Source organism: Pyxicephalus adspersus, chromosome 2 (assembly GCF_032062135.1).
Source record: "Pyxicephalus adspersus chromosome 2, UCB_Pads_2.0, whole genome shotgun sequence".
Lineage (NCBI taxonomy): Eukaryota > Metazoa > Chordata > Amphibia > Anura > Pyxicephalidae > Pyxicephalus > Pyxicephalus adspersus.
The window spans coordinates 88,268,950-88,296,194 of record NC_092859.1 but is presented as its reverse complement, the minus strand read 5'-3'; the positions used below and the strand labels follow the sequence as shown (position 1 = coordinate 88,296,194).

The following is a 27,245-nucleotide window of genomic DNA, read 5'->3' as shown; positions in this document are numbered from 1 at the left end:
GTTTTTAAAGGTTGAGCAAAAGGTAACAAAGCCTTGTCCTTGAACCCTTTAATTACCAACCTGGAGCTGCCAATTATTATAATTGCCAATTAGCTGCCATATATCCATATTTGTCAAAAAGTTCATGCAAACCCTGACAGTAAACGTCCCTTATTTTCATTGATTTGGTCTGTTACTATAGGTCTATTTCTAATAAGGTCAAATGTGGGGAGGCCAACGTAGATGGCATTGTAATTCTTTAGAAACAACTGGAACTGTAGGGGTCTACTTCATTGATATGACCTATGTTTGAAAACTTTCCCATGTTTTCTTTCCCATTTTTTACTAACAATCTTAGAATTTCAAGTATTAAAAGTATTGTTCACATTTAACTTCTATAAGTAATAATCCTTCTAATTGTTTTTATTATAGACTGTTATACAACAAGTTCCTGTCAATACTGAGGTAAGAGATTACAAATGTGCTATTGGACGTTTTTGCATGCACAGTGAAATTACAGTGACAGCTTTAGTCATTTGATTCAGCATCCCTTGCTAGTTTAGCTCAGACCCTCCACTTATTAGACAGCAAAACATAATCAGCAAGGTCAGTCTGATGGAAATGTAGCCGGACCATTTGCATCTGGTTCACCTTCTGGCTTGATTGACGCTCCACTTGCACCTGGTTGCCTTGCTGGCTAAGTGGAAGTGAAACGTCTGATCTAACCAGCAAAGGAGTCAGGTGGGTGTAACTGTTGGGTCTAGGATAACCAAGAAGGGAGCGAGGTGCAAGTAAAAGGTCAGAGGTAGCCAGAAAAGAAAAATGTGCAAGTTGCATTAGGCTACTTTGTTAGCTAACCAGGTGCAAGTGAAGGGTCTAAAGCAACTGGCCAAAGAACCAGGTGCGAGTGTTGGGTTTGGGCTAGCCAGCAAGTGGAGAATCAGGCTTCATTGGTAAATGTCCCAATGCATAATATTGATGTTCCCCTCTAGTTAACTGAAACATAAATCTGAAAATTAGATTTTTCTTTTACTAACTCCTAAAGCATTTATTTGCAATGCATTGAGACCAATAATATTTTTTCAGTCCTGTTTGAGTTATAGAAATACATATTTAAATATGTTTAGTGTCTCAATCTTCAAAGCTTTGCATATCTCAGAGAACAAATTCAATTGCCAATGTTTGTTGCAGTCTTATCCAGGTAAATTAGACATTTACACATATGCTTTGCAAGAAGATATGTACATTCCCATGTTCTAGGGCCATGAGGCACTGGGTGTTGCGTTAGGCAGCCCAATAATTAATAAAGCATATAAAAAATGTATACTTAAGGAATAAGTGGCACTGCACTTCACAAATTTGTAAAATACATGTTTATGTGTGTTGTATTAACATTATTTTTCCAGCATTTCATATGTGTCAATGGTTCCTAAAGTGTATTAAACAAAGAGATTTAACGCCAACTTCAGCCAAAATATACATTTTAATTTTTGAAAAACCAAGTAAAGGTTAGAGCCTATGTCTAGATTTTATTTCTGTTATTAATAGAATAAAGAAAAGATCAGAATATCTATCAACATTTTTATTCCTGTCTGTTCTTTCATGTCTTGGCGATACCTGTGCTCTCCATTTCCTGTATGGGTATGTATAGGAAGTAGGGAAAGAAGAGGAAAACACAAATAAAAGACATGTTAACTGTATCTGAAATTGAAAATAAAAATATTGGTTGAAGCTAAACTTTACAGTGTCACTGTTTTGCTTTGTACCTCTCAATAATTAGATTTATGCCCAATTCCATAATTTTCTGAATCTTTAAAAACCACACCTTACTAGATTTACTGCTGCCGCCTAATGATTGGAATTTATCAGCCCTGATATGAAGCATAGATTTATTCCTCTACTTTCTCCAGCTTTCTCTTACACAGCTAAGGACAGTTCCTGAGAACTTGCCATCACCATCTGACAGATACCGCTTGAAGTACCAGCAGTATGAAGAGGAAATGAAGAATAGCTATAAACAGTACACTATGCGAGAAAAGGCCAGAGATACACAACATTCTGCAAGACAGAAGGTAATTACAAATGTCAATCCACTTGAATTTACTAAAAACTAATGAAATGCCACATTATGCTTTTTTAATCCTTCAGGATAACTTGAGGGTATGCATTTTGATCTTGGCAGTATAATTTTCATATGGTGTGTTCATATGTTCTATTTCTCGGAATCCTGCTGTACTCATGCAACTTATCCAAATTATTTCTTAGAAATTCCTATGGAGGTTCCTGCAGTTTCCAATGTCAACCAAGGCAAATACAATGTATTTGCATACCTATTTATATTATGATTTCAAAGTCACACTTGCCAGTGAAAGAGAGCAGTATATAGTGTAGTAATTCCAACATTAAATGACAGGCAGAATAATAGTCATTTTACATTTTCCTGCAAAGAACCTAAAGTGGCTTACCTATAGCGCAAAAGAAATCATTAGGTGGCAGCTTTAACAGCAAACATTCCTTTACGTTCCTTGTCCCATTATTTCACACATGTATATGTTGAGAACAGTGGCCAGAAACCCTTGGTACAAGCCTTATTTATAAACAAGAAAATAAAGGAAAAGTGACACTTACACATAAACATATAGCATATACAGTTAAATAGTTAAAGAGGTGCACAAAACCACCTAAAAATGTGTTCTGCCTCCATCTAAACTAACTAAAAATCGAAAAATTCTTACACAAAACATGTTCAAAATTGAACTTGATCTGACAAAGCAATGAATCTGGAGCAACTCCAGTTGAACAGAATCTACAGGTAATGCAAAAGTCTTTAGTTCACTGGATAATATGGACCCCCAAATAATATGGAGGTCAGTAGTGCTTAGTGAGTTAATTGTTCAGACAGCCCAAAGCAATTATTATCATCTTAGTTTGTCCTCTGGATCTGTCTGTATTTGCCTCCTTGATCTTTGCTGAATGTCTCACCTTGTAGGTACTAAAGAAACAAACAGAATTAGTCATGCAGATCAATAAAGTTGTTTTATATTGATACATAAAGGGTCCATATAGTAAATATAGCATAAATCTATTGAATTTATTGTCATTTAAAAATGCAAGACACTCTTTTTGTGCCTGGGGGAGAAGTTAGATCTAACTAACCTTAAAAATAATTATAGTTATAGCTATTTAGCATTATACTGCTCTGTGTTAGAACAAAAAGTGTGCGGTGTGCTTCCTTAACACAATTAAAATTAAATAATTTAATGTGCATTATAACCCCTGAATGAAAAGGTATAAAGAAGGAGGTCTTGATGGAGGAAAGATGGAGATGTCTGCCACTACCCATAGACAAAAGGATTATTACATACATTTTTACATAAAATACATGTCTGATTGAACAACAGTCATCTTGTATATATAAAATATACAAATGATAAATTATTATAATATATTATTGAATATAAGGTATGATGGTTTATCAGAGGTTATGCAAAAAAAAAATATCATTCATCTCAATCAGAAGAGCTACCATGTATGTAAAGCAGTGTAATAATTTGAGGTGATCAGTAGAGGTCTCCCTACGCATTACAGAACTAAATGTACACTTGGTCATGTAGTTTAACGAGTGTAGAGGAACGGTTGTATATAAATGCTTACATATACAGACACAGTCTTTAAACAGAAGCTTTTATTTAAAAAAAAAACAAAAAAACTTTTTCAACTTTTTTTTCCCAACGTCATTTAATATTTACATTATTTAAAATGCCCCTAATTTTCTTGAATAATGTTTGATAACCAGAATCCACATTTTACATATAAGGATAAAAATGAATGTTTTGAGTGCCAGGAATCTTACTATACACACAAACATTGGGTTAATTGCTGGATCAGATTTTATCTTGACATATTTATCATTCTTTGCTGAAGTTTACATATGTTATCTCCAATATTTATTGGAATTATAATTGATTATTAGGTTTGGTAAATATACTTTTTTTCCATCTATTCTTCTGATTTTTTTTTTCTATAACCACTCTCCTTCTTTATGCCTTTGCATTAAGCATTTGCCCCTAATACAGAAAGCACTTTAGTCAGTTGGGTTTTGAATGTTTAAGGCCAGTGGCAGTGTGACCATTGTAAGATAGCTTAGAATAGCACAGCTATTATTAGATGCAGGTTATCCAGCGAAACATTTACTTGCTGCCAACTAGCTATACAGAAAAAAACTTATTTTCAGTGTTCAGGAAAATAAACTGTTTTTACTCAAGGAAAAGGGCAACATCTCAGAAAATACAACCCACACTAGTTAAATCTGCTTTTAAAGTATCCATATTCATTCAGTACATAATTTATTCTGCTTTGGTTTGTGTGATAGGATGGTACACTTCTACTTATGTGTAGTGCTAAATAAACACTTGCAATTAGTCCAAAATATTTATTAGTAATCATTTTGGGTAACAGTTTAGTAACAATGGCTATATAAACAGTTCATATGACTCATTACTCTCTATTTTGTGTTATCGAGAGGGGAGGATGAGCATAAGATACCCATCTGCATTGTTATACAATTTTATAACAATAGCTGTCTTTTGGCTGGTCCTCAGTTCTGCAGGACAGTTTACTAATTGCCTCCTCAAGGACATTGGTGAACACCTGAACAGACTCTAGATTATCTCCCAAGATGTTCACAAGTGATCATTTCAGACAGTGAAAATGCAGGGTGGGTATGGATCCTAAGGCTACGTACATATGTCAGAAGATTCTCGCCCAATAATCGCCTCAGGGCTGATATTGGATGAGAATCTGGTGTATGTACAGCGTTCATGGCGGATCCTAGAATGATGAACAACAAACCATCATAATGAAAGTGAAGGGGAGAGAGCTCAGTGGCGTGCCGCTCCGTCACTCTTCCCCTTTCCCTCTCCATAGAGCAGAATCGTATGTAGAGCACTCGTTCATGCATCGTGCAGTCATTTGTCGTTGGAAAGGATTGTGAAAGATCCTTTCCAACGACAATTAATGCACGTGTGTATGCAGCAAGAAGTCTTTTGCTGTGGCCTCAACAAATAATAAAACTTTTTTAGAAAATAAAATGTTTTCTTTTGTAGATTCTCCACCAGGGAATGTTTCAGTGAATGTTAGAATTACTGCTATATAATTGGACCCCTTATAGTTCACAATCTTTAAAATGTATCTATGCCCCCAAAAAATTTTAGTATTGGGTATAATGGGACAAGTTAGAATACAAAATGTGGTACCTGACCTTGAAATATTATAGAAAATAGTATGCCAACCCCCTCAAGGTATATGTAGAATACAAGGAAAATTTCCAGTAGAAAACAAAGGTTTTTTTTGGCAATACAATTGAGCTAACTTGTTGATCAGCTCATACATTCAAAGGCAGAGCTATACAGAGTTTACCTGCCACATTATCAACTTGATGGCACATGTCCCGTATAGTGGGAAATGTAGAAATACAATTAGTCCAAATGACTCATTAGAAATCATTATTTGATTGGCTTCTTCAGGGGAGGTAAAAACAAGTAACAATGAATGTGAGTCCTAGTGTAGCCCTTTGATATTGTTTCAAAGATAACCCAAAGATGACATGGAATTAAGTTCCAAGCTTTCTGACAGAGTGGGTAAGGGTTAAATCAGGATATGTTGCATGAAGCAGCATACAGCAGGCCATAGGATATATAGCGTGGAGCAGCTTACACCAAGAGAAAATGATAGAACCCCTGTTATGTTTTACTGCTATTTGGGGCTTTGTTGGAGTGATTTACCCTGTGTTGGAGAGATTTTTTAGTTGGAGAGATTTCCCCTCACTTTCTATGCTTGAGATATTTTCTTTTTATTGAACAGATAGTGATAGAAACAACTATGACAACAGTAAAAATATTCCTAAGCCTGTCCCTACTTTTTGCAAAAAGAAAAAAGTCCTGGCAGCAAGTAGAGGGTGTTCTTAAGAGAAAGGAGGTATGCTCTACATTTACCAAAATTGCTACCATTTAAGAACTGAGAAATATTACCAAAATATCACAAAACTACACAAATACCAGAATAATAATAACAAAATTAAATGAACACAAATGGTGAACATATGTGTTATAAATGTAAAGCAATTGTATGTGTATTGTAGAAGTAAAAAGTTTATGTACTATAATACAACAATTGTTATATTTCATTGAGTGTCATTCCCATAAAATTGCCAAAGACCTGGAACACCCTTGGACGTAATAAATGTTGGGTGTGTCTACACTGCTTTGGCAGTACAAGGGCCTTGAAGGGCAGAGTTTACTAAAACCCAAACCAATTCACATGTGTCACAATCCTTGTACTCACAAAAAAATGCTTTATTTATCTTGACCCAATAAAAGTATTACAGCCACAAAAAAATTCATTCTTAAAAACTCTTCCATCACATATGCGAAAAGACAGAGATCTGATGCTTTGTTTGATCCAGTCCTAAAGATTATTAAAATTTTATAAATGTGAGCACTACTTAGCAACAAGCACCTGTTGAGATAATAATAATAATAAGGACCTTGATAAGGACTATGTAATTTAGAATAGGAAACATACAGTTCCGAGCACAGAATGAAGAAGAGTGTTATGGGAATTCAATGCAAAGGGTGATCTAACAGGCCACGAATAGTTAATGCACGAATGCAAAGCATAGATTATGGAAAGAGGCAATTAGAAATAGGAAATGAACAGCAGAAAGGCTGTGAGGACTAGTAAGTGCACAGTGCAGAAAGACCATGAGGAAAAGAGAAGCACAACACTCAATACCAACCATTTAGGAACCTGGGGTCATAAAAGTCCCAATTGCGACTGGGCACCTCGCTGTGTAGGGCCTGTAGGGATCCTTCTTGTGATTGCTAATTGTTATACATATTTCTCCAATACACTACGTATGTTTACCAGTCAGTCTGCATGTTAATGCCCAGCTGCAGTGACTGGCTATGAATAGCTTATTAGAAGCAGCCCCATTCTCATCCTGTGTTAATGCTTACCTCCCAAATTAGATTCTTCCCTCTATTTCTTCTTACATTGAACTTCCCCCTCCAGATGCAACGTGAACAAAAAGTAGTTAAATAGAGTGACCCCAACCTCCCATTTTTGCCTCTCCATACACATCTTTGTCAACCAAACCTGCTGAAATACCAAGAAGATGAAAAAACTAACTAATAACTTTTAGTAACTTCTACATTTGTGTAATTACACCAGAAAAGATATTTAAAGAAAAAAAAGCTATAGGGGATTGTTTCTGACATGGTCTAACCATGTATATCCTTCTTTTTGTCAATGACTATGGTATCTGCTTTGCTGCATTGTATTTACATTCATCCTAAAGCAGTAAATCACATGCTTTAAGCTACGAACACATGTCCAATGGTACTCGCCCGATAATCGGTTTAGGGCCGATATAGGCCAAGAATCTGGCTTCTGTACAGCGCCCATCGTCCGAATGACCGTCCTGGCGGATCCATGGACGATGAACTACCCTATCGCAAGGGAAAGGGGGAGAGCGCGCAGCAGGGTGCCGCTCCATCGTTCTCCCCCTCCCTTCTCCATAGAGCAGAACAGTGCTGTATATACAGCACTCATTCATGCATCGTGCAGTCCTTAGTTGTTGGAAAGGATCATGAAAGATCCTTTCCAACGACAATATTGCACATGTGTATGCAGCTTAACTCCGGCTGTACAGCCAAACAATTTTATATGTTCATTGGCATGAACAAAGGTTTCCCTTGAATCAGAAATTTTTATGTGTGTATCCTTCTTTGTTTTTTAACGAATTGGTTATTACAGACATGCTGCCAACTTTACTTAATATTTGCACCAAAAGAACAACTCTATTGAGTATGTTCATACTGTTAAAGTACTATAGGAAGTTAAAGACATAGTTTGTTTTTCTTTTAATTAAAGAATCAGGCAGGTTCCTTACTGCAGGTGTCCCTTCTGCTATAAAATACACTTACCTGTCTGATCAAAAATTTTTAAATCAATTCCCCTTTCCCCTTTCCATTGCAGGAGCCACATTCTTCTTCGTTTCCTGGTACCAATCTTCAGCCAATTTGATTGGCTGTCCCAGATTGACGTAAACAGCTTTGTAGAACACTTGTATTACTTAATCTATTTCTCACATTTGTGGGGGAATTTTGGCCTGTCCTGCTTTTCAATGTTCAGTTCAATAAGGTTTGTGGGCACTCGTTTAGGCAAAGCTTTCTTAAGGTTCTGCCACAGTATTTTGATCACGTAGAGGTCTGAACATTGACTGGGCAATTATGACACTTTGATACTTTTCAGCAATTTTTTTGTAAATTTGTTGGTGTGCTTGGGATCATTGTCTGGTTGCATGGCTCAGTTTCAACAAAGCTTTAGCTGTGGCACAGATGGCCTCACATTTGACACCAGAATACTTTGGTACACAGAGGAGTTCATGATCAACCCAATAACTGCAAGGTGCCCATTTCCTGTGGTTGCAGAGCAAGCCTAAATCTTTACCCCTCCACTACCATGCCTGACAGTTGGTATGAGCTGTGTGTGCTGTTTTGGTTTTTGCTGTAGCATTGCGCATTAAGCCAAAACATCTCCACTTTAGTCTCATCTGTTCATAGGACATTGTTCCAGAAGTTTTGTGGTTGCTTCAGATGTAATTTGCATATAGTCATACTGCCATGCTCTTATAAGAGGGAAGATGCTTATTCCTGGCAACCACAACAATTGTATTGTTATGAACTTTAACATTTACCATGCTAACCAAGGCCTGTACAATCTGAGACGTAGTTTATTTATTTATTTATTTATTTTTTTAGCAATTTCTCTGAGCATTGCACATTGTCTGACCATGGGGTGAATTTGCTGGGACATCCATTTCTGGAAATATTGGCAACTGACTGGCTATATATTAAAACCACAAGTAGTTACTCTCCTTTTTAGGATTTTTAAACTTTTGGCCAAATTCTGATCTGGCTTATTTCTGTTAGCTGTTTATTAATGTTTAGCTGTTTATTAATATCCAGAGTCATTACATTTTCATACTTTTTAACCCCTATTATGGGGGTCATGTGTGACCTCTAAAGCTCTTTGGATATTGTTTGATGGGATAGTAAATTTCTTTTGACTCCTTCACCAAGTGGTGAACATCGTTCTGTTTGATCTGATAGCTAATGACTGGTTGTGAGAATTGGTTCCCTACACAAATATAGGCTGGTTGAAGTACCCTGTCAGGTTAAAAGAGTATTGAGATCAAAGATGCAGTAGAGGAGCTTTCATGCTCTCGGAAGTGTCAAATGCCAGAGACAATGATGCATTGCTTGAATGGACGGGTGGTAGTAGACACAGCCCACCAGGGAGGTGAGCATAAAAGATTTACAGGTACATTTTATTTTAATTTTAAAGTTGACTGGATTGCTTAGGGGTGTTCTTAACTTAGGCTAGGCACACACACACATCAGATGATTCTCATCCGATAATCGTTTCAGGGCTAGTATCGGATGAGAATCTGGTGTGTTTACAGTGTTCATCTGACGTCGTTCATGGGTCTGTCCTATATAAGTGTGGGATATAGGTTTCTAGATTCTGTGTATTTCCACAGAAGGCGAGAAGGCACAGACAGTAGTAGACTTTGGATTCATCACAGGCACCTTTTTTGTTCAAACACTATCTAGGGCCAGCATGTGCTTTCCAGGTGCTGGTGCATAGACAAATCAGTCTTTTAGGCATTCACTTGCTTAGAGCTGTGGTGTGGTAAAGGTTACAGGAATTGTGGAGAACCATGGGAATGTGTTCATGTGGACAACTAAAATTATTGAAAGGTCCACTTAACCTTTTTTTACCTAGCATCCTTACATTTGAAATAATTTGGATGCATTAGGATGGGGATGCCAAATAATTTTATGTGATAAATAATGTAATGTCCTGCAAAGATATCTACCATGTAACTATGAATTAGGTATACAGTTACCTTTTCTAAAACATGTTATGCTTACAGAATTTCAGGCTGTCTTTTCAGAAGAGACTGATCTAAAATAGATTCATCCTGCATAAAGAAATTGGTTATTTTCATCAGCAGTCTGTCATCCTACACCCACAAATTAACTTTGTGTGACCAAGCTTCAGTAGTGCTTCAAACTGTGCAATACAGCTAAAACAAGATATACATTGCTTGATATGATTTTCATTTCACAAACAAATTTTGAGTTGTACATTTATAAGCCCCTGAATGGATTCTGCCTGTAGCAATGCCGGTAGACTGTGGGTAGAGGAGATATTGCCAGCAATGTAAAAAAATAGAATTCTTCAGTCAATTAATTTACTTGCTCTCATTTTTCTCTTCTGCAGCAGCAGGCAGGACCACCTGAGGAACAAGGCTTTGGCATCATAACACAGATGGATGATAAAGTTTACCTTCAGCAGTGCTACACCAGTAAACCGTATTCTGCACAGCATAGCCTCAGGAAAATGGAAGCTGTAAGTTGTAGAAGAAGAGTGTGTACTATTATAATACGATTGGGGAGCTATATATCATGTAACCATATCTGGATATGAAGACAATAGCAGTATTTAAATAGTAAATCCCTGTATCAATATCACCTCCAGCAAGTTCTAAGAATAAAGTAGTATTACAAAGTCATTGTTTTTAAATGATTAAAAGCAAGGAAAGCCAAAAAGTGATTACTTTTTATAAAACCTACATTAATTGTGCTTTGATTCTATATATAATAATAATGAAGACATTTCAGGTGAATTGACTGTAGAAACAAGGTCATGAGCATAAGTAAAACATATGGAGGGTCATTTTGTATGGCCATTTACATAGGCTTATTCAGTAAGACGTATTTAGATCTATGCAGTGATGTTAATGCATGTGTTAAAGTTTGTTGCATTAGGCAGCCTAATAAAAATGAATGCACCGCCACTACACCCTGATAAAAGCACAAGACCCTTTTATTTAAACATACCACAATGCACTACTGTGTTGGGGTGTGCTACAAATGTAAGGGCGTTATTTTAAAGCAGTCAGCATGGCAAAGTATATTACATGCATTACCACAATGAAAAAATCTAAATGGGCCCAAAGGACAGCTGTTTGCTCCATCACACGGTTTTAGGTGAATGATTGCATGTATTTAGGGCCCATTTAGATTTGTGCGGTTTGGTAATGTGTGGTAACACACATAGCATTAGTTGCAGTGCCATTCATTTTGATGGCACCCAAAGCACTTAGCCAATACTCCTGTCTTGTAGCTTGTATTTAGCATTTTAATTTGCAGACTGCTCATTAGATTCATATGCTGCCTTAATGCAAAGTATCTTATGCACAACATATAACAAGGTAACATACTTACATTACCACATAGATCTAAATAAGCCATTATGCAAGATTTTGTGTAGTTTTTTTTAAACCTTTCCAGGGAAATTTAGAAAAAAAGCATTATTAACACATTTCTATGGAGAAATGGTAAAATCCATTTAAGGTCCTGATCTGTTGCAGCTGCATTCAAAACCTTGCTAAGGTCTTAAGTGATAGTGTCAATTATTAGTTGATCCCATGCCATAATTTGACTACTCATGTGGATAGTTTTACTGATGACCATAGCTTTTACTTCTTGAATTGCTTTTGGGATACTCTAAGGACATACATTTTTAAAGCTGAGACCTCGGTTATAGATATACTGTAAATAGAAGACTGTACAACCTTTTTTTTCAGCAAGGTTGCATTGATTGGTTGGTATACAATGTCCAGAGGTCACCTTTACTGGCTGGAGAAACTCACTTAATGGTTATAAATCAGGGACTGACAACATGTATTTAGCTTTGTTATCGTTGCAGACTTTATCTTGAACGATATCTAACCTGCCATTATTTTAGTATGAATAATCTTTTTATCCTCTAGTTTAACTTCTCTGCTACACAAACTTCATAAAGGGTTTGCTCAGTGCTGCAAGGTGTAAAAGCAAACTGCATTGCTTAGCTTTGCTTAGGATGCGTGCACTTTTATGCATTGCTAAGCAATGCACTGTAGATGTTCAAGTGCTGAAGGGATTTACTGTTTTTTCTGTACTGGATGGTTCTGAATTTAATTGGAGATGTTGCTGACATTTCAGCTGCTTTAGGATATGCCTGGATTCTTAGCTCATGACGGGAGTCTGGCAGAGGGCTTGGAATCAAAAAGCTTCCTTAGAATAGCAGTATGAAATCCCCTTGTCACTTGTAAATCTCAACACTGTCTTGTGATGCACATCAAGTTTATTATCCTACTTTCAGCTAAACTGATTTTTTTTTCACCTGGTTATAATTACAGGAGGATATGGCAGCACAAAGAAGAAAGCAGGCTGTTGTAGAGCAAGTTATGATAGACCAACTCTCTAGGTATATAATAACATGCAAATATACTAAATGTCATCCTTTACTCATTTCATCTTTTATCATAATTAATATAGATCCTTGATTTAAACCAAATTATGGCAAATCAAAAAGTTCTCCACTCTGTAGACCCCTTTTATCGGGGATACTAGTCTATTTTTTTGGCAGTTATTAAATATGCATTTATTATCTCACAACTGCTGATCATTCATTATTTTTAGAATATTACAAAACACACATGACTAGTGGTATCTTGCAGCAATAGTTTGAAAGCCAATAGATCCTTTTATTCTGTGAAAAGCCAGAGGGGGTGTTTCTACTCCTCCCCATACACATCTTTGTCAACCAAACCTGCTGAAATAACAATAAGCTGTAAAATACTAACTAAGAATTTTTTCTAACTTCCACAATTGTGTAATAACAACAGAAAGGATATTTCAAGAAAAATAAAAAGGTCATATATCAAGCTATACTGGATTATTTGTGACATGGTCTAACCATTTATAAACCTTTTATATTTTTTGTCTATGACTATGGTATCTAATAAGTAGTGCTGTATAACAATTTACACTTCAATCTTCACTGTATTTTGGCATTGACACTCACACTGAGGCAGTGAAAGTTTTTGTACCAATTGTTAACAATAGGGATCAATAATTCCCTCATATGTACCACATTACAACAGTACTTCTAAAACAGGGCATGGGTTATAGTCCTAAGACCATGAATACAGCAATTTGTGCAGCAATCCATTATTTAACCTTTGACTATGGCCCAACCCCTTTTTATGCACACTTCTTAGTGGATAGTATATCAATAGAAGAAACTGCAGTGCAGAACAACATTGAATTATTATACCTCATTCTTTTGTCCATATTCTAACAAGTTCTATCCTAATAAGTTAATCATCTGCATTCTCTACATTGTGTAGCAATTGGAACCAGGGCATGATTTAGCATTTTCAATGACAGAAAGATGTCTTAATACCTTTTCATTGAAGAACTGGGCCACAAATGCACAAAGACTAGACCACTAAATAAAGAGCAATGTAACACCACATCATTTTTCTGGCACCATGTGAATGCAGCATTCTCCCAGAGGTGGATGTTTCTGAAAGACTCAGAGTGGAGCTGATGTAATTACATCAGCGCCTCTTTCCGCATCAATACATTCTGAGCGCAGGGTGCTGTGCACAGGGATTGGGACAATGACTTCCTGCACTCATAATTTCTTCTTGGGACTACTTCAGATATTTAGCAGGAAAACAGACTGGAAAGCAGACTGCACCGACAGATAACATAAGTAAAAAAATGTTCACATCTCTATGTGAAAATAAAATAAAAAAAATAGTAGCATCTCAGCTACATTTTCTCTCTGTCCCCCCAAAGTTGTGCAACAGAAACATTAGAACACGATTGCTCCTGTTTTAAGATTAATGATGTGATGACATCAGCAAGCAATTATTGTTCAGACCAGCAGGCAGTCTCTTTTGTCAAGTTTATTTATTCAGTTAATAGTTTAATAACATTTAGCGTCATTTGTTTCTCATTATTATAATGTCAACGTTTACATTTTGCTTTTGTAGCTGAAAGTACATACTGTGTTGTGTTCATAGGGCTGTTATCAGTGACCCAGAGCAAAATGCAAGTTCATCCATTCTGAATAATCCTCAGCGAGATGTAACATCTGCCCCTCTCCGCTTCAAGAACAGAACCTTACATGAGACCAAGTAATGTATAGCTGTTTGTTTTAGTTGTTTTTTTCTGAATAAATGACCTATATTAATTCTTACAATCACTATATATGTTTTTCATGTATTGTCATAGAACATTGAAATTACTGTGGTTTCATTTATTTACTCTGGTCAGCTGTAATATACTTTTTATTGTCAAATTAAAAACTGATTGCTACAAAGTGATTTTTAATCCTGATAGGAAAAAATAAAATAGCTGTTCTTGTAATTATACACCCCATTTATTTTAACAAAATCATCACTGGGGCAGACAATTCCTTTACATAATCACATATTTAGTTGAATTGATTTCACTTATGTGTACTCAAGAGTTGACAAGTGACTGTAGTGTAATCACACATGAATCTGGTCCAGCTTCCAGAAGTGAGGGGGAATTCAGTTACTAATATGATAAAGACTGTAGCACAAATAGAGTGGAGAATCCTCACTTAATATATTATGCACATATTAACTTCAATGATCCAATCATGTACAGAGTACATAGAAATTTTCTGTGCACATGATTGGATAGCTGAAGTGAATATTCATGCATTTTTTGTGAAAACTCTGAAGTCCTTTAGTGGATTGTATTTGTCAAATCAGCTTCCAAACTTACATATATATAAAGAAATGGAAAGAATGACACCCCTGTAAATTTTACCAAGTGACGCCCAACTTAATATAAGTAACTATCCAAGTGGAAGATTAGTGAGGGAGCCCACCAGAAGACCTGAAAAGTTCTCCGAAGAAGGTACAGGCCTCAGCAGCTGAGAATGGAGGGACTGCATACAACAACTGATATGTAGATGCTTTATTAGTTGCAGGTGTATGGTAGAGTGAAAAAGAAAGTCACTAGGTAGCTCCATTAAATAATGTAGCTCCACGTAGTATGCAAGTGGCAGCATTTATCACACTTAATTGCATAGTGCCACTGTTGCATATAATTATTCATTACTGCATACTGCAACAGTATTTTAGTAGAGCCATTTGTTCCATGTGTCATCAATCCATTGCTAGTTTCTAATTATGCAATTTTAGCAGTACAACTGAGCCTCTAAAGTCACCTGTGTGCGTTAGACCTAACTTTTACTTTGTGTCTTGTTCTCTCTGTGTTCTCTTTTCTTTGATTTTTATTATCTATATTTCCTACTACCTTTCTGGCAGTATATTTCATCATTCTTCAGAAGCAGGACCAGGTAGAAACCTTTTATCATTTGTTCATACAATGTTTCCTGATTCATTTTCTTACTTCCTTTTCTCACCATTTTCTCTCTGTATGACTCATGTTGTGACTACATTAATAACATTTCAAAGCCATATTAGAAGAACAAAGAGTTGCTAAGTAGATTAACTTGGAAACATCATGATATAAAATTCACTTATCTAAATACCAGTACAGTGAGAAGTTGTACTCATCCATTGACTAAAAAGAGAGAAACAATTAACTAGGAACAATTACATTTTATGTAATGTTCTAATGAATGTAAATGAATCTCTTTTTGGGGCTTTAAGTCTAAATAGAAGCATTCGCCCTTCTTTTAGACATCCCAACTGTTTTGATTTTGAATCTGTCTCTCCAGGTTTTCACATTTAAAGCAAAGCTTTAGGATTTCTGTAATAAAATTGTAATTATTACTCATAGATGTAATTGGCAAACCTGTTTGTATTATCTTCATTTGAAACATGAAGAACTATTGAAAATATAGTATATGCAGTCTGTTTTTTAAAAAGTAAAGCTATGAGCAAGACAGCAAACCAACTAGGACCACGTTTTCCACATATTATGAATTTAAAGTTGCACCCCAATCACATATAAAAAATCACAAATGACTGCAGTGTTGAAATCATTAATACATTATGAAAAGACAAATGTACCTTTGTTGTGCAGTCTTCCTATAAGAAAATGCTTCCAGACCCTTTAATGCTGCCTGCAAGGTCTTGTACTTACCTACCGAGAGCCGAACAGCTTTTCTCCTGAAAATTACAGGCTTATATTGCACATAAGACTTATTCATACCTATGTGAATTCTCACATTCCTTCCTACTCAAGTGTTTATTCCTACTACAACCTTCTCTACAGTACAAATAAGGCTGCTTCATCATGTACATCTCATTTTATTCATGCTTTTAGGTATACGCCTATGTTCATCTTCAGTGTAAAATAGTCCTGTCTTACAACACACATTTGAAGTTAATGTTAGCGCAGATAATCAGCAGCATTAACATAGATGTTTTGTTTTCAGTGGCAGAATCAGGGACTCTATGTCTAACCCCATCACATATTGCGCCACAACAGCTTTAAATAAATAATTTAAGTAAAATACCAATAATCGCAAAAATGGTCTCTGCTTGGCACTGCATTTTCCTGTTGTGTTTCTATCTAATACCATGAATAAGTAATTAGGTAATATAAAATGTATAACACTCTCTTTTAATATATACAGGATAAAAACAAGGTCAACGTTAACGGAAAACATGTTGTCACACAAGCTATGCTTCGATGCCAGAATTTTATGCAGGTAATGAAACCTTGTTGGAAAACTGTATTAATGCACTACTTTTTTTCAAAGCTTACGAGCAGAAATTCCCATATTGTAACTTGGAGGTCACATTGTCAGTTCTAAATTCTTGGATTACTATCTATTTTTTTTTTGTTAGGTTCTTAAAAAAAAAGTTCAGCCAAAGATTTTTTTTTACCAAGTAAGAAAGGTTTTAAGGTTGCGATTAGAACTGAAGTATAGGTTTTATCTTCCCATTGGAAATTTTGATTTCATTGCCATTTGTCAGAGGTGAAATTTTCTCTCATTTTGGAGAGACTTCCACTTACTGTTTTGTCTCTTAGCATATGATTTGCAGGTAAATATTCCTACTGGGATCACAGAAAACAGTTGAGTGGGGATATTCTGGCAGATCCATGAACGACAGAAGATGAATGACCGAAATGGAAGTTAAGGGAAGAGAGCACAGCTGGGTGGCACTTGCTCGTTCTTTCCCTCCCCTCTCTATAGAACAGAACATGTGTATACATTTTGCCCACAAAGACCAGTCCAGCTGGGACTTGTAATTCAGTAATATGCAGGGTTGCAGCACAGGGGAGCTAAATTTATTGCATAAAGAACAGTTATAGGCATGATATCCTCTTCAAAGCTTAGGAAAGGGCAGTGTTGCTCAGAACTGTTTTTTAAGTTCTTTAGTAAAAATGTAGCTTGTCTGTGCCACAACCATGTGTATTTGTCACACTGGTACACAGAAATAGTAAAGTATGGAACTTGGGTGTTGTTCAGGTGTCTGAAAATAAATCAAGCAAAGTCTACTCAGGAGACACATTACCGATGCGTGGGGCACAATTATTGTTTCTAAAAGCTCAAGAATAAAAATCAATATAACATTTTTTAGAAAGAAATGTGTGACATCAGCAGTGACCCAGCCTCACTAAACATTTTTTACTTTATAGGCATGTGTAGTGTGCATTGATTTGTTTGTTTTTTTTCATTTTGAGCTTTCGTACAGGCTAAGCTGCTATCTGGGCTGTAACTGAACTAAGTTAAATAAATTACCAGATGCTGCACCATGCCACAACTGCTAAGTGAGTTTAATGAGGCTGTGCAGGGAACATGCTGATGTTACAGCAAGCAGGAGTAGTGGAGAAGGCCCAGCTGGTAGAACCAAATATCTAATGCCCCTGGAAGCTTCAGATGCCTATATATTTAAAGCAAAATATGCAGAACACTGATTTACCAACAAGTGGCACTCAATTGTGTATATTTTTTTTTTAGTTGGATTGATCAACAAAGTTTATTAGAGCAGTTAATATATGCTTACAGTTTCCTAAAATGTGAATCAGAACACTTAGTTGTTACCTGGTTAAAGTTGGTGCATCCTGATCTGCCAGGTTGTTTTTGGGCACTGTGGTCTAGTAACTTGATTTACCTTCAGATGGTAATTTATTACGTTTACTTCTGCCTGTTTCCTAATTATATCTGTATGCTGCATGCCAGGTGGCTAGCTTAGATGGTGACTTGAGGGCAGGAAAGCACCAGACAACGTAGTCTCTTTAAGAGATTTTGTGGTCCCACAGAGAGTTTCAACAGAGAACAGAAAAATCAATCCAAATAAGAAATAAAACAAATCTTTCTGTAAAATCCACAGAGTGTCTAGGCCAGTGATGGCGAACCTTTTAGAGACCGAGTGCCCAAATTGCAAACCAAAACCCACTTATTTATCGCAAGGTGCCAACACGGCAATTTAACCTGAATACTGAGGTTTTAGTTTGGAAAAAACAATTCGTACATTAACATATTTTGTCCTAAAATACCAATAACAGAGCTTATAATGATACAAACAAGTTTTTAATTAGGTAAAAGTTTGCATTTGACATGCTTTTTAACAAATAATGTGATTTTTGACTTTTGTATGCATGCTGATTATTTGTCTAACCTTGGCTCATACCGATATAATTCAATGCTGAAAACAGCTGCTCGCATGCAAAATATGATCCAAAGTAAGGAAAGCAAACCCAGATGCTTTCAATGACTTAAAATTATTTGGCAGAGAATTCCACACTTTAAGGATTTCATTTTCAGGAATAACTGTGCTGTCATTTGAAACTGTCAAAAAAAATTACAAGCCATGTATGAGCCATGATGTAATTCACCATTTTTGTGAAATCTCTGGCACAAAGATGTTCGTGATGTATAAAACACTTCATGTTTTGTTTCTTTAACAAAGAACTGTATGAAACCAGATGTTGCCCCCACCATAGAAGGTGCCCCATCACTATTAATTGAAACCACTTTTTTTTTCGGTCTTATGTCTTGTGACAAAAAAAGCCTCCATCACAACATTAAAGATATCTATCCCTTGTGCTCCTTCAGGCAAAGACACCAGTTTCACCAGCTCTTCTCTCATGATGCCACCAATAGCATAACGCAAAGATTATTTGCCTGATTATTTATACCTGTGCTTTCTTCCAAGTAACAAGCCACCTTTTGTAAGTCAGTGGTCAGTTGCTGGCTAACCTATATCTACTAAGTGGCATCTCTTGAGAAATCATGAAAAAGGGAATTACAACCGGACAACATGGTCGTTTTCATAATATCCCCATCAGAGAGGGGCTTACCATGTTTTGCTATGCACAGTGACACTTGATGTGCGACACACAACACTTTTATTACACAGAATACGTAACACTTTCCCATTGCATTCAATCACTCCAAATGACCCTGTCCATGCCTCTTGGAATGATCTTCCACTATCTCTTTTTGATTTTTTTGCTGTACTAATTTTTGGGTGTTCAAGACTTGGAGTCTACAATCACAAAATTAAAAAAAAAATGAAGCACACCCAGTACAAATCTATCCCTATACCAAAATAACACTATTAGTTAATACTAAATACATTTATATTCTCAAATCAACTGCAGTGATTCTGAGCTGGGTTTCCTTTTAAATTTTCTGACCACTAGCGCACAGGGCAATGTTCCACTGACCTCCAGCTTTTGGCCTGCTCTGAAAAACCTACTTCATGGGAAATTTGCCTAAGTAAAAATGAAGTGGAGGTGTAGCGCACATTTTCCATACACAGGAGGTGTGCAGACCTCGATCATCCATACAAGCTCTTATTTTCCCATTAGCAGGAGCCCAGGTTGGTTCCTATGAACAGCAGCCAATACAAAGTTCCCGCTGATAATCCCAGTACAAAGAGTGCTATGTCTGTCCTCATATAGCACACATACAAGCCATAGAGAGCTGAACCCTGCACACCAACCTATCTCAGCACACCGAGCTTTAGACGGGTCATGTGATGTCAGGTAAACAGAACCTGCCGCTATGCAATGATATTGTAATCGTGTACTGGATGCACAGAACAGATGCCAATAGGTGAGGATGTCATTCATGCAATGTACAGCAATCACTCCCTATAACAGAACCAATCCATAGCCCAACACCAGCAATGAGCACCAACCTGATCAGGCTGATAAACTGACAACATAAGCAGAGCCCACTGAATCATGCCAATGGCCCATCTAGTCAAGCTCCTGTATCTCACAGTGGTCCACATCTATAATAAGGCGGTAGCACAAAGCCATCAGGGCTAGTACCCGTGATGGGCTTTTCCTCCAGAAATTTGTCCAATCCCCTCTTAAAGGCATCTAGGCTAGATGTCATTACTGCAGTGCATATTTACCGCCTTCATTTATTTCGGAAACTAAGAAATTGTCATTAAGACAAAAAATGATCAATATTTTCCTAGTAGGGTGCAGACAGCAAAAATAATAATAATAATAAATATTTTTTATATTTCACAGGAATGCAGGGAGTTTTACTAAATGCATGCCAATTGTATAGCTTAGAAGCACATTGCACACAACTTTTTTATAGCACTGTGGACAGCAACACACAGTTACAGGGTTCCCATTACATTTAACAGACACTTACCTTCTACCACAAGCTTTGGCCCTGATTTAATAAAGTTCCTCAAGGCTGGAGAGAATACACTTTCATCAGTGATGCTGGTTGATCCAGCAAACCTGTAATGGATCTGGTCCAGGATTGGAAAAAACATTTGCTAACAAATTGCTTGATTTTAGGAAATCCATTCCAGGTTTGCTCAATTACTCAGCTCCACTGATGAAAGTGTATTCTGTCCAGCCATGGAGAACTTTATTAAATCAGGGCCTTTGTGTTCACCTGGTCGTGACTGGGTAAAGCAGACTGGTACTCTTGTCCCTGGGCTGTGTAGCTCTGTTCAGTGTCTTCAGCTTTCATACTGTACTTCCCATAACTAGGACAGAGCAATACATGATCCCCCTCCCCTTCTTGTCATGTCTGCCTACCCCTCCCTCTCCCCCCCTATTTTTACCCATTCAATGCTGGATCAAGACAAATCAGCTTCAATACACAGCAGCAGCAGCTGACAGAGGGACAATAGCACAGCCAATGGGAGGCCAGCAAGGTGGGAAGTGCATGTCCACAGAGAGGCCTCTGAGTGCCCCCTCTGGCACGCGTGCCATAGGTTTGCTACCACTGGTCTAGGCTCAGCCTAAAACCTCAAAGGGTTGTAGCAGTCCTTGTAGCATTCTTTGCAGAGGCCAACAACAGTTTGTCATTGTATAGACACATGCATAATTCATTGGCCCTGATTTATTAAAGCTATCCAAGGCTGGAGAAGATACACTTTTATCAGTGAAGCTGGGTGATCCAGCAAACCTTGAATGGATCTGGTTCAGGATTTAAAACATTTGCTAACAAATTGCAAAGGTCTTTTAAGAAGTCCATTTCAGGCTTGCTGGATTACCCAGGTTCACTGATGAAAGTGTATTTTCTCCAGCCTTGGAGAGCTTTATTGAATCAGGCCCAATGTCTCTCTCCAGGGTGCATCCCCAAGCTATTTTGTAAGGTGCCAGGTGATCTGGCAAGTGGAGTAGTGGACTGGGCGGCCAGGCTGCAGACCCCTCCCCCAATGTATTCTGAAGCCCAAACTCGAGGCCCTACAGAGGAATCTTCTGATCAGCCTCCTAAAGGGAGACTGACCTCCATTCATCACCAGTCTTTCCTGGAGCTCATTACCACCACAATCCATCTCCAGCTTGTGCTGCCATTGTTTAACCGCCCTAGCGGCTAGTAGAAAAAAGTTGCTGAAAGCGGTAACCCCGAGTAACATTTAGGGTAGGTAAACCTATGGGAAGTAATAGTAAATACAGCGCTTACCTGATCCGCCGGCATCCCGCGTTGTCCATCGCTGCGATCCCTGTCTTCTTTCTTCTTCCTCCCGCGTCTTCTGCACACAATTAGTCACCGGGGGAGTTCCTGGTGACGTTGGTGCATGTGTACATTGCCGCGGGGCGGGAAATTCAAAATCCGTTTGTATTGCATTCAATACAAAATAACTGTATTGAATGCAATACATTGGATTTATATGTGTAAAAGTAGTGCATTGTTTTCATGAACATTTTTTTACAGTATAATATAATATTATGAGTATAATATTTCTTTTTTTTACATTTAAAAAAATAAAATAAAAAAAATATATATATATATTGTCAGCTGGCATCATCTCATTAATCCGAGATTCATATGGCTGTCTGCCGCACAGTATCCTCACAATCACCAGTTTTGCAGAAGAACAGACACTCCTGGAGACTGCACCTTTGTAAAAGCCCTCTGCCACCTGCTGTTGACACAGAGGGCCTGATTTATTAAATTGATCTAAGACGGGAAAAGATAGACTACCTTGGGTGAACCTGGGTGATCCAGCAAACCTAGAATGGATTTCATAAAATCATTTTCCTATTATTTGGCAAATGTTTTCAATCTTTAACCAAATCTATTCCGGGTTAGCTGGAATCTTTTCTAGTCTGGGAGAGCTTTAATAAATCAGGCCCAGGGAATCTACCTTATTCTGTGACATACATGGGTTCCTAACATACATCCCTGTACAAAATCCTGCTGTCTGTTGAAAATGCTGTCAAAACAAAGCCCTGCTTCTCTCCTAACAAGCGCAAATCATTTTGATGACAAACTGACAGCTAGCTTGTCTTTGTGTTGCAGTCACTTTACAGTAAAAGTGTGACAATTCATCTTTCTTCAACAGCTCATATTAAAGAAGCCTATTTGGAGTGATTAAGAGAGGATGGTTTGTGTGTGGAATGTCTCTGTTTAATTTTTTCCTGCTGCATACAACAGGCAGACGTGCAGCCTATGAACGTGGCTTCATAGATCATATCAGGCCGATGTAAATCCATACTGTGCACATCTGAGTCACTGCATCAAAGCTTTTAAATTCAAGGGCAGAAAGTGCTTCATTCTGACCTTTGTATGACATTATCAAGTGATTGAAATGTAACCCAATAAAGGCTTATTTGATCTTTAGAATCTTTAGCAGATTTTTGTTAGGTGTCATTTGTTTTTAAACAAGACGCCTTCAAATTTCCACCTTCTTTTTCTTAAAGGGATTTGAAATGGCTAATTCCTCTTCATATCGCAGTGATTCAATGATTACCTTAGAGCGTTGCAGCTTTACTTTCATTTGCTTTTCCAGAAGGAACAGCCTAACGCAGCTGGATTTTAAATGGATTATCTTTATTGCTTTGTAATGGATACACAAAGGCATATAATTTACTTTTTCACATGTTTGCATTTTATGTATGTGGGTTTTGCCTATTGCCTGTTACAGGGCATATTTATAAAAGAATGGCAGAACTGGAAAACATTTACCCTAGATTCTCAATACCGTACTAACAAATAACTGCTGTCATTATAAACCAAATTTTTTACCCATTTCTACATGATTCACAATGCTGCTCCTCCATAAATACATTATAATAAGTGACTGTTGTTATCCTAGGAGATAAAATGCTAATGGTAGGTGTAACAGCTACAACTAATACAGCTACCACCAACTAAATGATTATTCTTTATATATAATCCTCCAACATTACACAGTGCTTTACATTAAATAGGGGTTGCAAATGACAGACATATACAAACAATGACACCGAGGAAGAGGGGACCCAGCCTATAAAAAACTTACAAACTAAGAGGGGGAGAGTAGTACACAGTAGGAGGGGATATGGAATGGAAGTTAATTAAGGTGCGTACACACTTCCAATTTTTATCGTTCCAATCGAACGACGAACGATCGATTGGGCAAAAAATCGTTCGTAAAAAAGTAACCAACGACGCCGACGAACGAGGAAAGTCGCTGGAAACGAACGACCGGACCGGCGGATCGGATTGGACGACGATCGTTGAACATCATTCGTGTGTACGGTCGTTCGTTGATCGTCCATGTTCAGAGCATGCGTGATGAACGAACGTCCGTTCACTTTCCTGTCGTGCACATAGTTCCTCTATCGCTTAAACGATCGTATCTATTGTGTGTACAATATCTACGAACGATCGTGTCGTTACCTCTATGTGCAGTATCGGTGCTATACGATCGTTCATATATATCGTGCAGGAACGTTCGTCGTTCGTTTTCCGACGATAATAATTGGACGTGTGTACGTAGCTTTAGTGATAGGTTTGACAAATAAAGATAGGTATACAAAAGAATACAGAAGTGTATATATTCGGGACACTTGTGGCAAATATCACCATTAAATTGTATACAATTGACCTTTCTGATGTCTCACATTTGTACATATACCTTAGTCTTTCTGGTAAAATATATAGTATATTGTGAAGCAGGATAGTAAAACATTCCCATTTTAAATTGTTGTCTGCTTATGTTCCTTTATTCCTATTCAGAGGGAGCATATCTTGCTGGACGTTGCTGGATATGTTTAGAGCAGCTCCCAGTTTTTTAAGGCATGTTACACAGGCACTTATTTGGGCTTAATGTAGCACCCCATGCAAAACCAACCAGAGTTTATCTTTTGTATAAATTATGTTTTTCATTTATTATTTTATGGCAGGTTTGATTGCAATTGCACCTGGTTATTGTTCCTTGTAGATTGTTGTTTCTGCACTTAATGTTTAAGCGCAACTACTGTTTTCTACATTTTAGCCCTGTCTCATGCATGGCAAATTGACCCACACAGGGCACACACAGGGTCTACTAACAGCTCCTGCTGGAATTCATGCATGCAGACTGAAAGGGGTTTAATAACTAATGCACTTCTTACCAATGTATTCCTTTTACAGTTCAATTAGTCACCTTTCCTGGTGTAATAGTACCCTCATTTTTAGCATAACGGAACTTCCAAAGCCACCAGTCTGTTTGCTAGCTATGGGCAGATGATACCCAACATCAGTATGAGAATGTAGTACCCACTTACCCATGGAGATGGTGACCCCCATTGGCCAGAGTTAAAAAGATAGTGGTTCACAGGGTGTATTCTTTCTGCAAACCAGACAGTAATAACTGATAGGTTACCATCAGTTCTATTATTGTTCTACTCCAGCAATGTGTTGATTAGTCATTTGTTTTTGTTTTTTCCTATACATGCACTTTAGGTATAGAAGCTGGTCTATGTTACATACTGATCTTTATTGCTGTGTAATGACAAACTCTTCAGTTCTTGGCTGTCATTAAGTTACCATGTTTATTTGCAATCTGCAGCTATTTAATAGCAAAATAAAATTAAGACTCGCATATAGAGCAACTTGCCTTGCTAGCCATTGCTGAAAATGTACAAGTAATGACATTAGTAATATATCAAGTGAGAAGAAAATCTCATAATGTCATTTGTGGTATTCTCGCTTGAGTGTAATTTCCTTTAAAAGTCTATTAAATTGTTTCCTATATAAATCTCCGGCCCGATGGTGGCTTTGGTGAACTGAATACGTTAAATATGAGTTTGTAGCTCCAAGGCATCTGATGTTATTTCTGTATAATAAAAATAAAAGACTGTTATGGATCACATTAGTCACTGTAAGCATGCTTCACTGTGCCAGGATACAACGACATAGCACTGGGACAATGTTTCCTTTATTAACAGGCTATTATTATTTTTATTAAATGCTTGTATCGGTAAAAGCAACTCTGGTGATTATTTTGACTGTACGTTCAGGGAAAAAATACATTATGTAATTTCTTTACATGGTAGAAAGCAAATCCTTTTATACATTGATCAAGATTGCAGTTTGTTTTATACTGTATTTTTTTATTTATTTCTCTAGGCTTATCCATAGAACATTTTAGTTTTACACATGCATCTAGTTTTACACTAAGTAAAGTTTGCAATTGTAGTCTGACCAAACAAATTATTTTTAGGAGTTATATTTAGGATCATAGGTGGACGTAAATGCCAGTAATTGTATATATTTTAAACAGTAAGACAAAGAGAAAATGTTTTGAGTATGCTGTAAAGGTGAGTGTTGTCCACAGATAGCTGTGTATGATGCACATTTCCAATTCCACCACATTCCTCAGCTGCTTTATTGGATTGTAGGCTGTTTAAAAAGGCAATTTGAGATGATTTGAGCTATGTGAAACGGCACATTTTCCTGCACATTATCTTGGTTGGAACACCAGCAGATCGTCTTGATAACGTCTATATGCCTGGTTGCTGCTATGTGATTGGTTGATTATAAGTGGCTGGTGAGTATATTTGTTTTCAGACCCAGCAAACATGGGCACTTATTATTTCCCCTTATGTTCGCTTACATTCTCTGCCCATTTGCAGGCATACTAACATTATTGAAATGGAGCTATTGCCCTTTTAAAAAAAAAAAAAAATAAAAATAGCTGGAAGCTATTTATGTTAGATTTTCTTTAAGGATAGAAGGAATAGAAGTATTGATTAGTAGGAACATTGTTTAAAAAAGCCTGATTATAACCGTGTTTAACAATACTCAAAGGACAAGAATAAATATTCCTTGTAAAGTTGTAATGTCATCCTTTATTCTCTTTCAGAAATGGGCGTGATGCCTGTCGAGAACTTATTGGGTTCTTTTTTGACCACGACAAATCTGTTACCATTTATGAGTATCACCAGTTTGGAAAGAATAGGTGAGAATGTTTTCTGTGTTAAAACATGAAGTAAAATAAAGTTGTACAGAGTACAACTTTGCAGAATTCAGGTCATGCTTTCTTGGAATCTGAATACAGACACAGTTTACCTCTCCTGGTCTTCCCATTCCTACAGCTCTCAGCCCCCTAGGTGTGCATGTGGTTACCTTGCCAGCTATAGGATGTGCCAGCCATCCACAGATACATAACAACTTAGTAAGGAAATCACATATTAAATTAGCACCACACAAATTATAAAATTTCAGAATTTAAAAGCCAGTTGTATTGCAATTAAATGATAAGGGCAAAGAATTCACTGCACTCTGACATCTGGAATGTTTTACTCTGTAAAAAAGTGCATGTCCAAGAGGAAAGAGAACTTCTGGGTAATCTTTTCTTTCTTCCTTTGGAAAAGCTTATTTTTAGTTTTACCTATAAAAAAAAAGTGGACCATCAACTAAAATAGAAGTTTGGCTTTTGCATCACTGGACCCTCTGTTTTGTGTTGGATCCATGGAACACAGAGAAGAGAAATAATTGAGAAGACACTCTGGTCTATTGCAAGTGTGCTTTTTGCGTGGAAGAGCATTTTAATATCTGTCAGTAGACTCACTATCTCCTTTCCTGTTCAAAGTAAATTTGTTAATGCTAGGGAAAATAACAGATTTACTTTACTGTATGTACGCAAAAGAGTATTCAATTCC

General features: G+C 37.0%; 1 protein-coding gene across 3 annotated transcripts in view; it reads left to right on the top strand.

Annotated features, from left to right (window-relative positions):
• The window catches only part of CAPS2 (calcyphosine 2), a 56,436-nt gene that overhangs the window by 8,792 nt on the left and 20,399 nt on the right, over positions 1–27,245 (top strand). For 2 of the 3 annotated variants that reach the window (XM_072401380.1, XM_072401381.1), the window contains exons 6-12: positions 412–444; positions 1,890–2,051; positions 10,330–10,458; positions 12,293–12,360; positions 13,970–14,083; positions 16,531–16,605; positions 26,447–26,542. In XM_072401380.1, coding sequence (XP_072257481.1) covers positions 412–444; positions 1,890–2,051; positions 10,330–10,458; positions 12,293–12,360; positions 13,970–14,083; positions 16,531–16,605; positions 26,447–26,542 — 677 coding nt within the window. The remainder of the gene's footprint in view (positions 1–411; positions 445–1,889; positions 2,052–10,329; positions 10,459–12,292; positions 12,361–13,969; positions 14,084–16,530; positions 16,606–26,446; positions 26,543–27,245) is intronic. The other variant, XM_072401382.1, reaches the window with a different exon arrangement.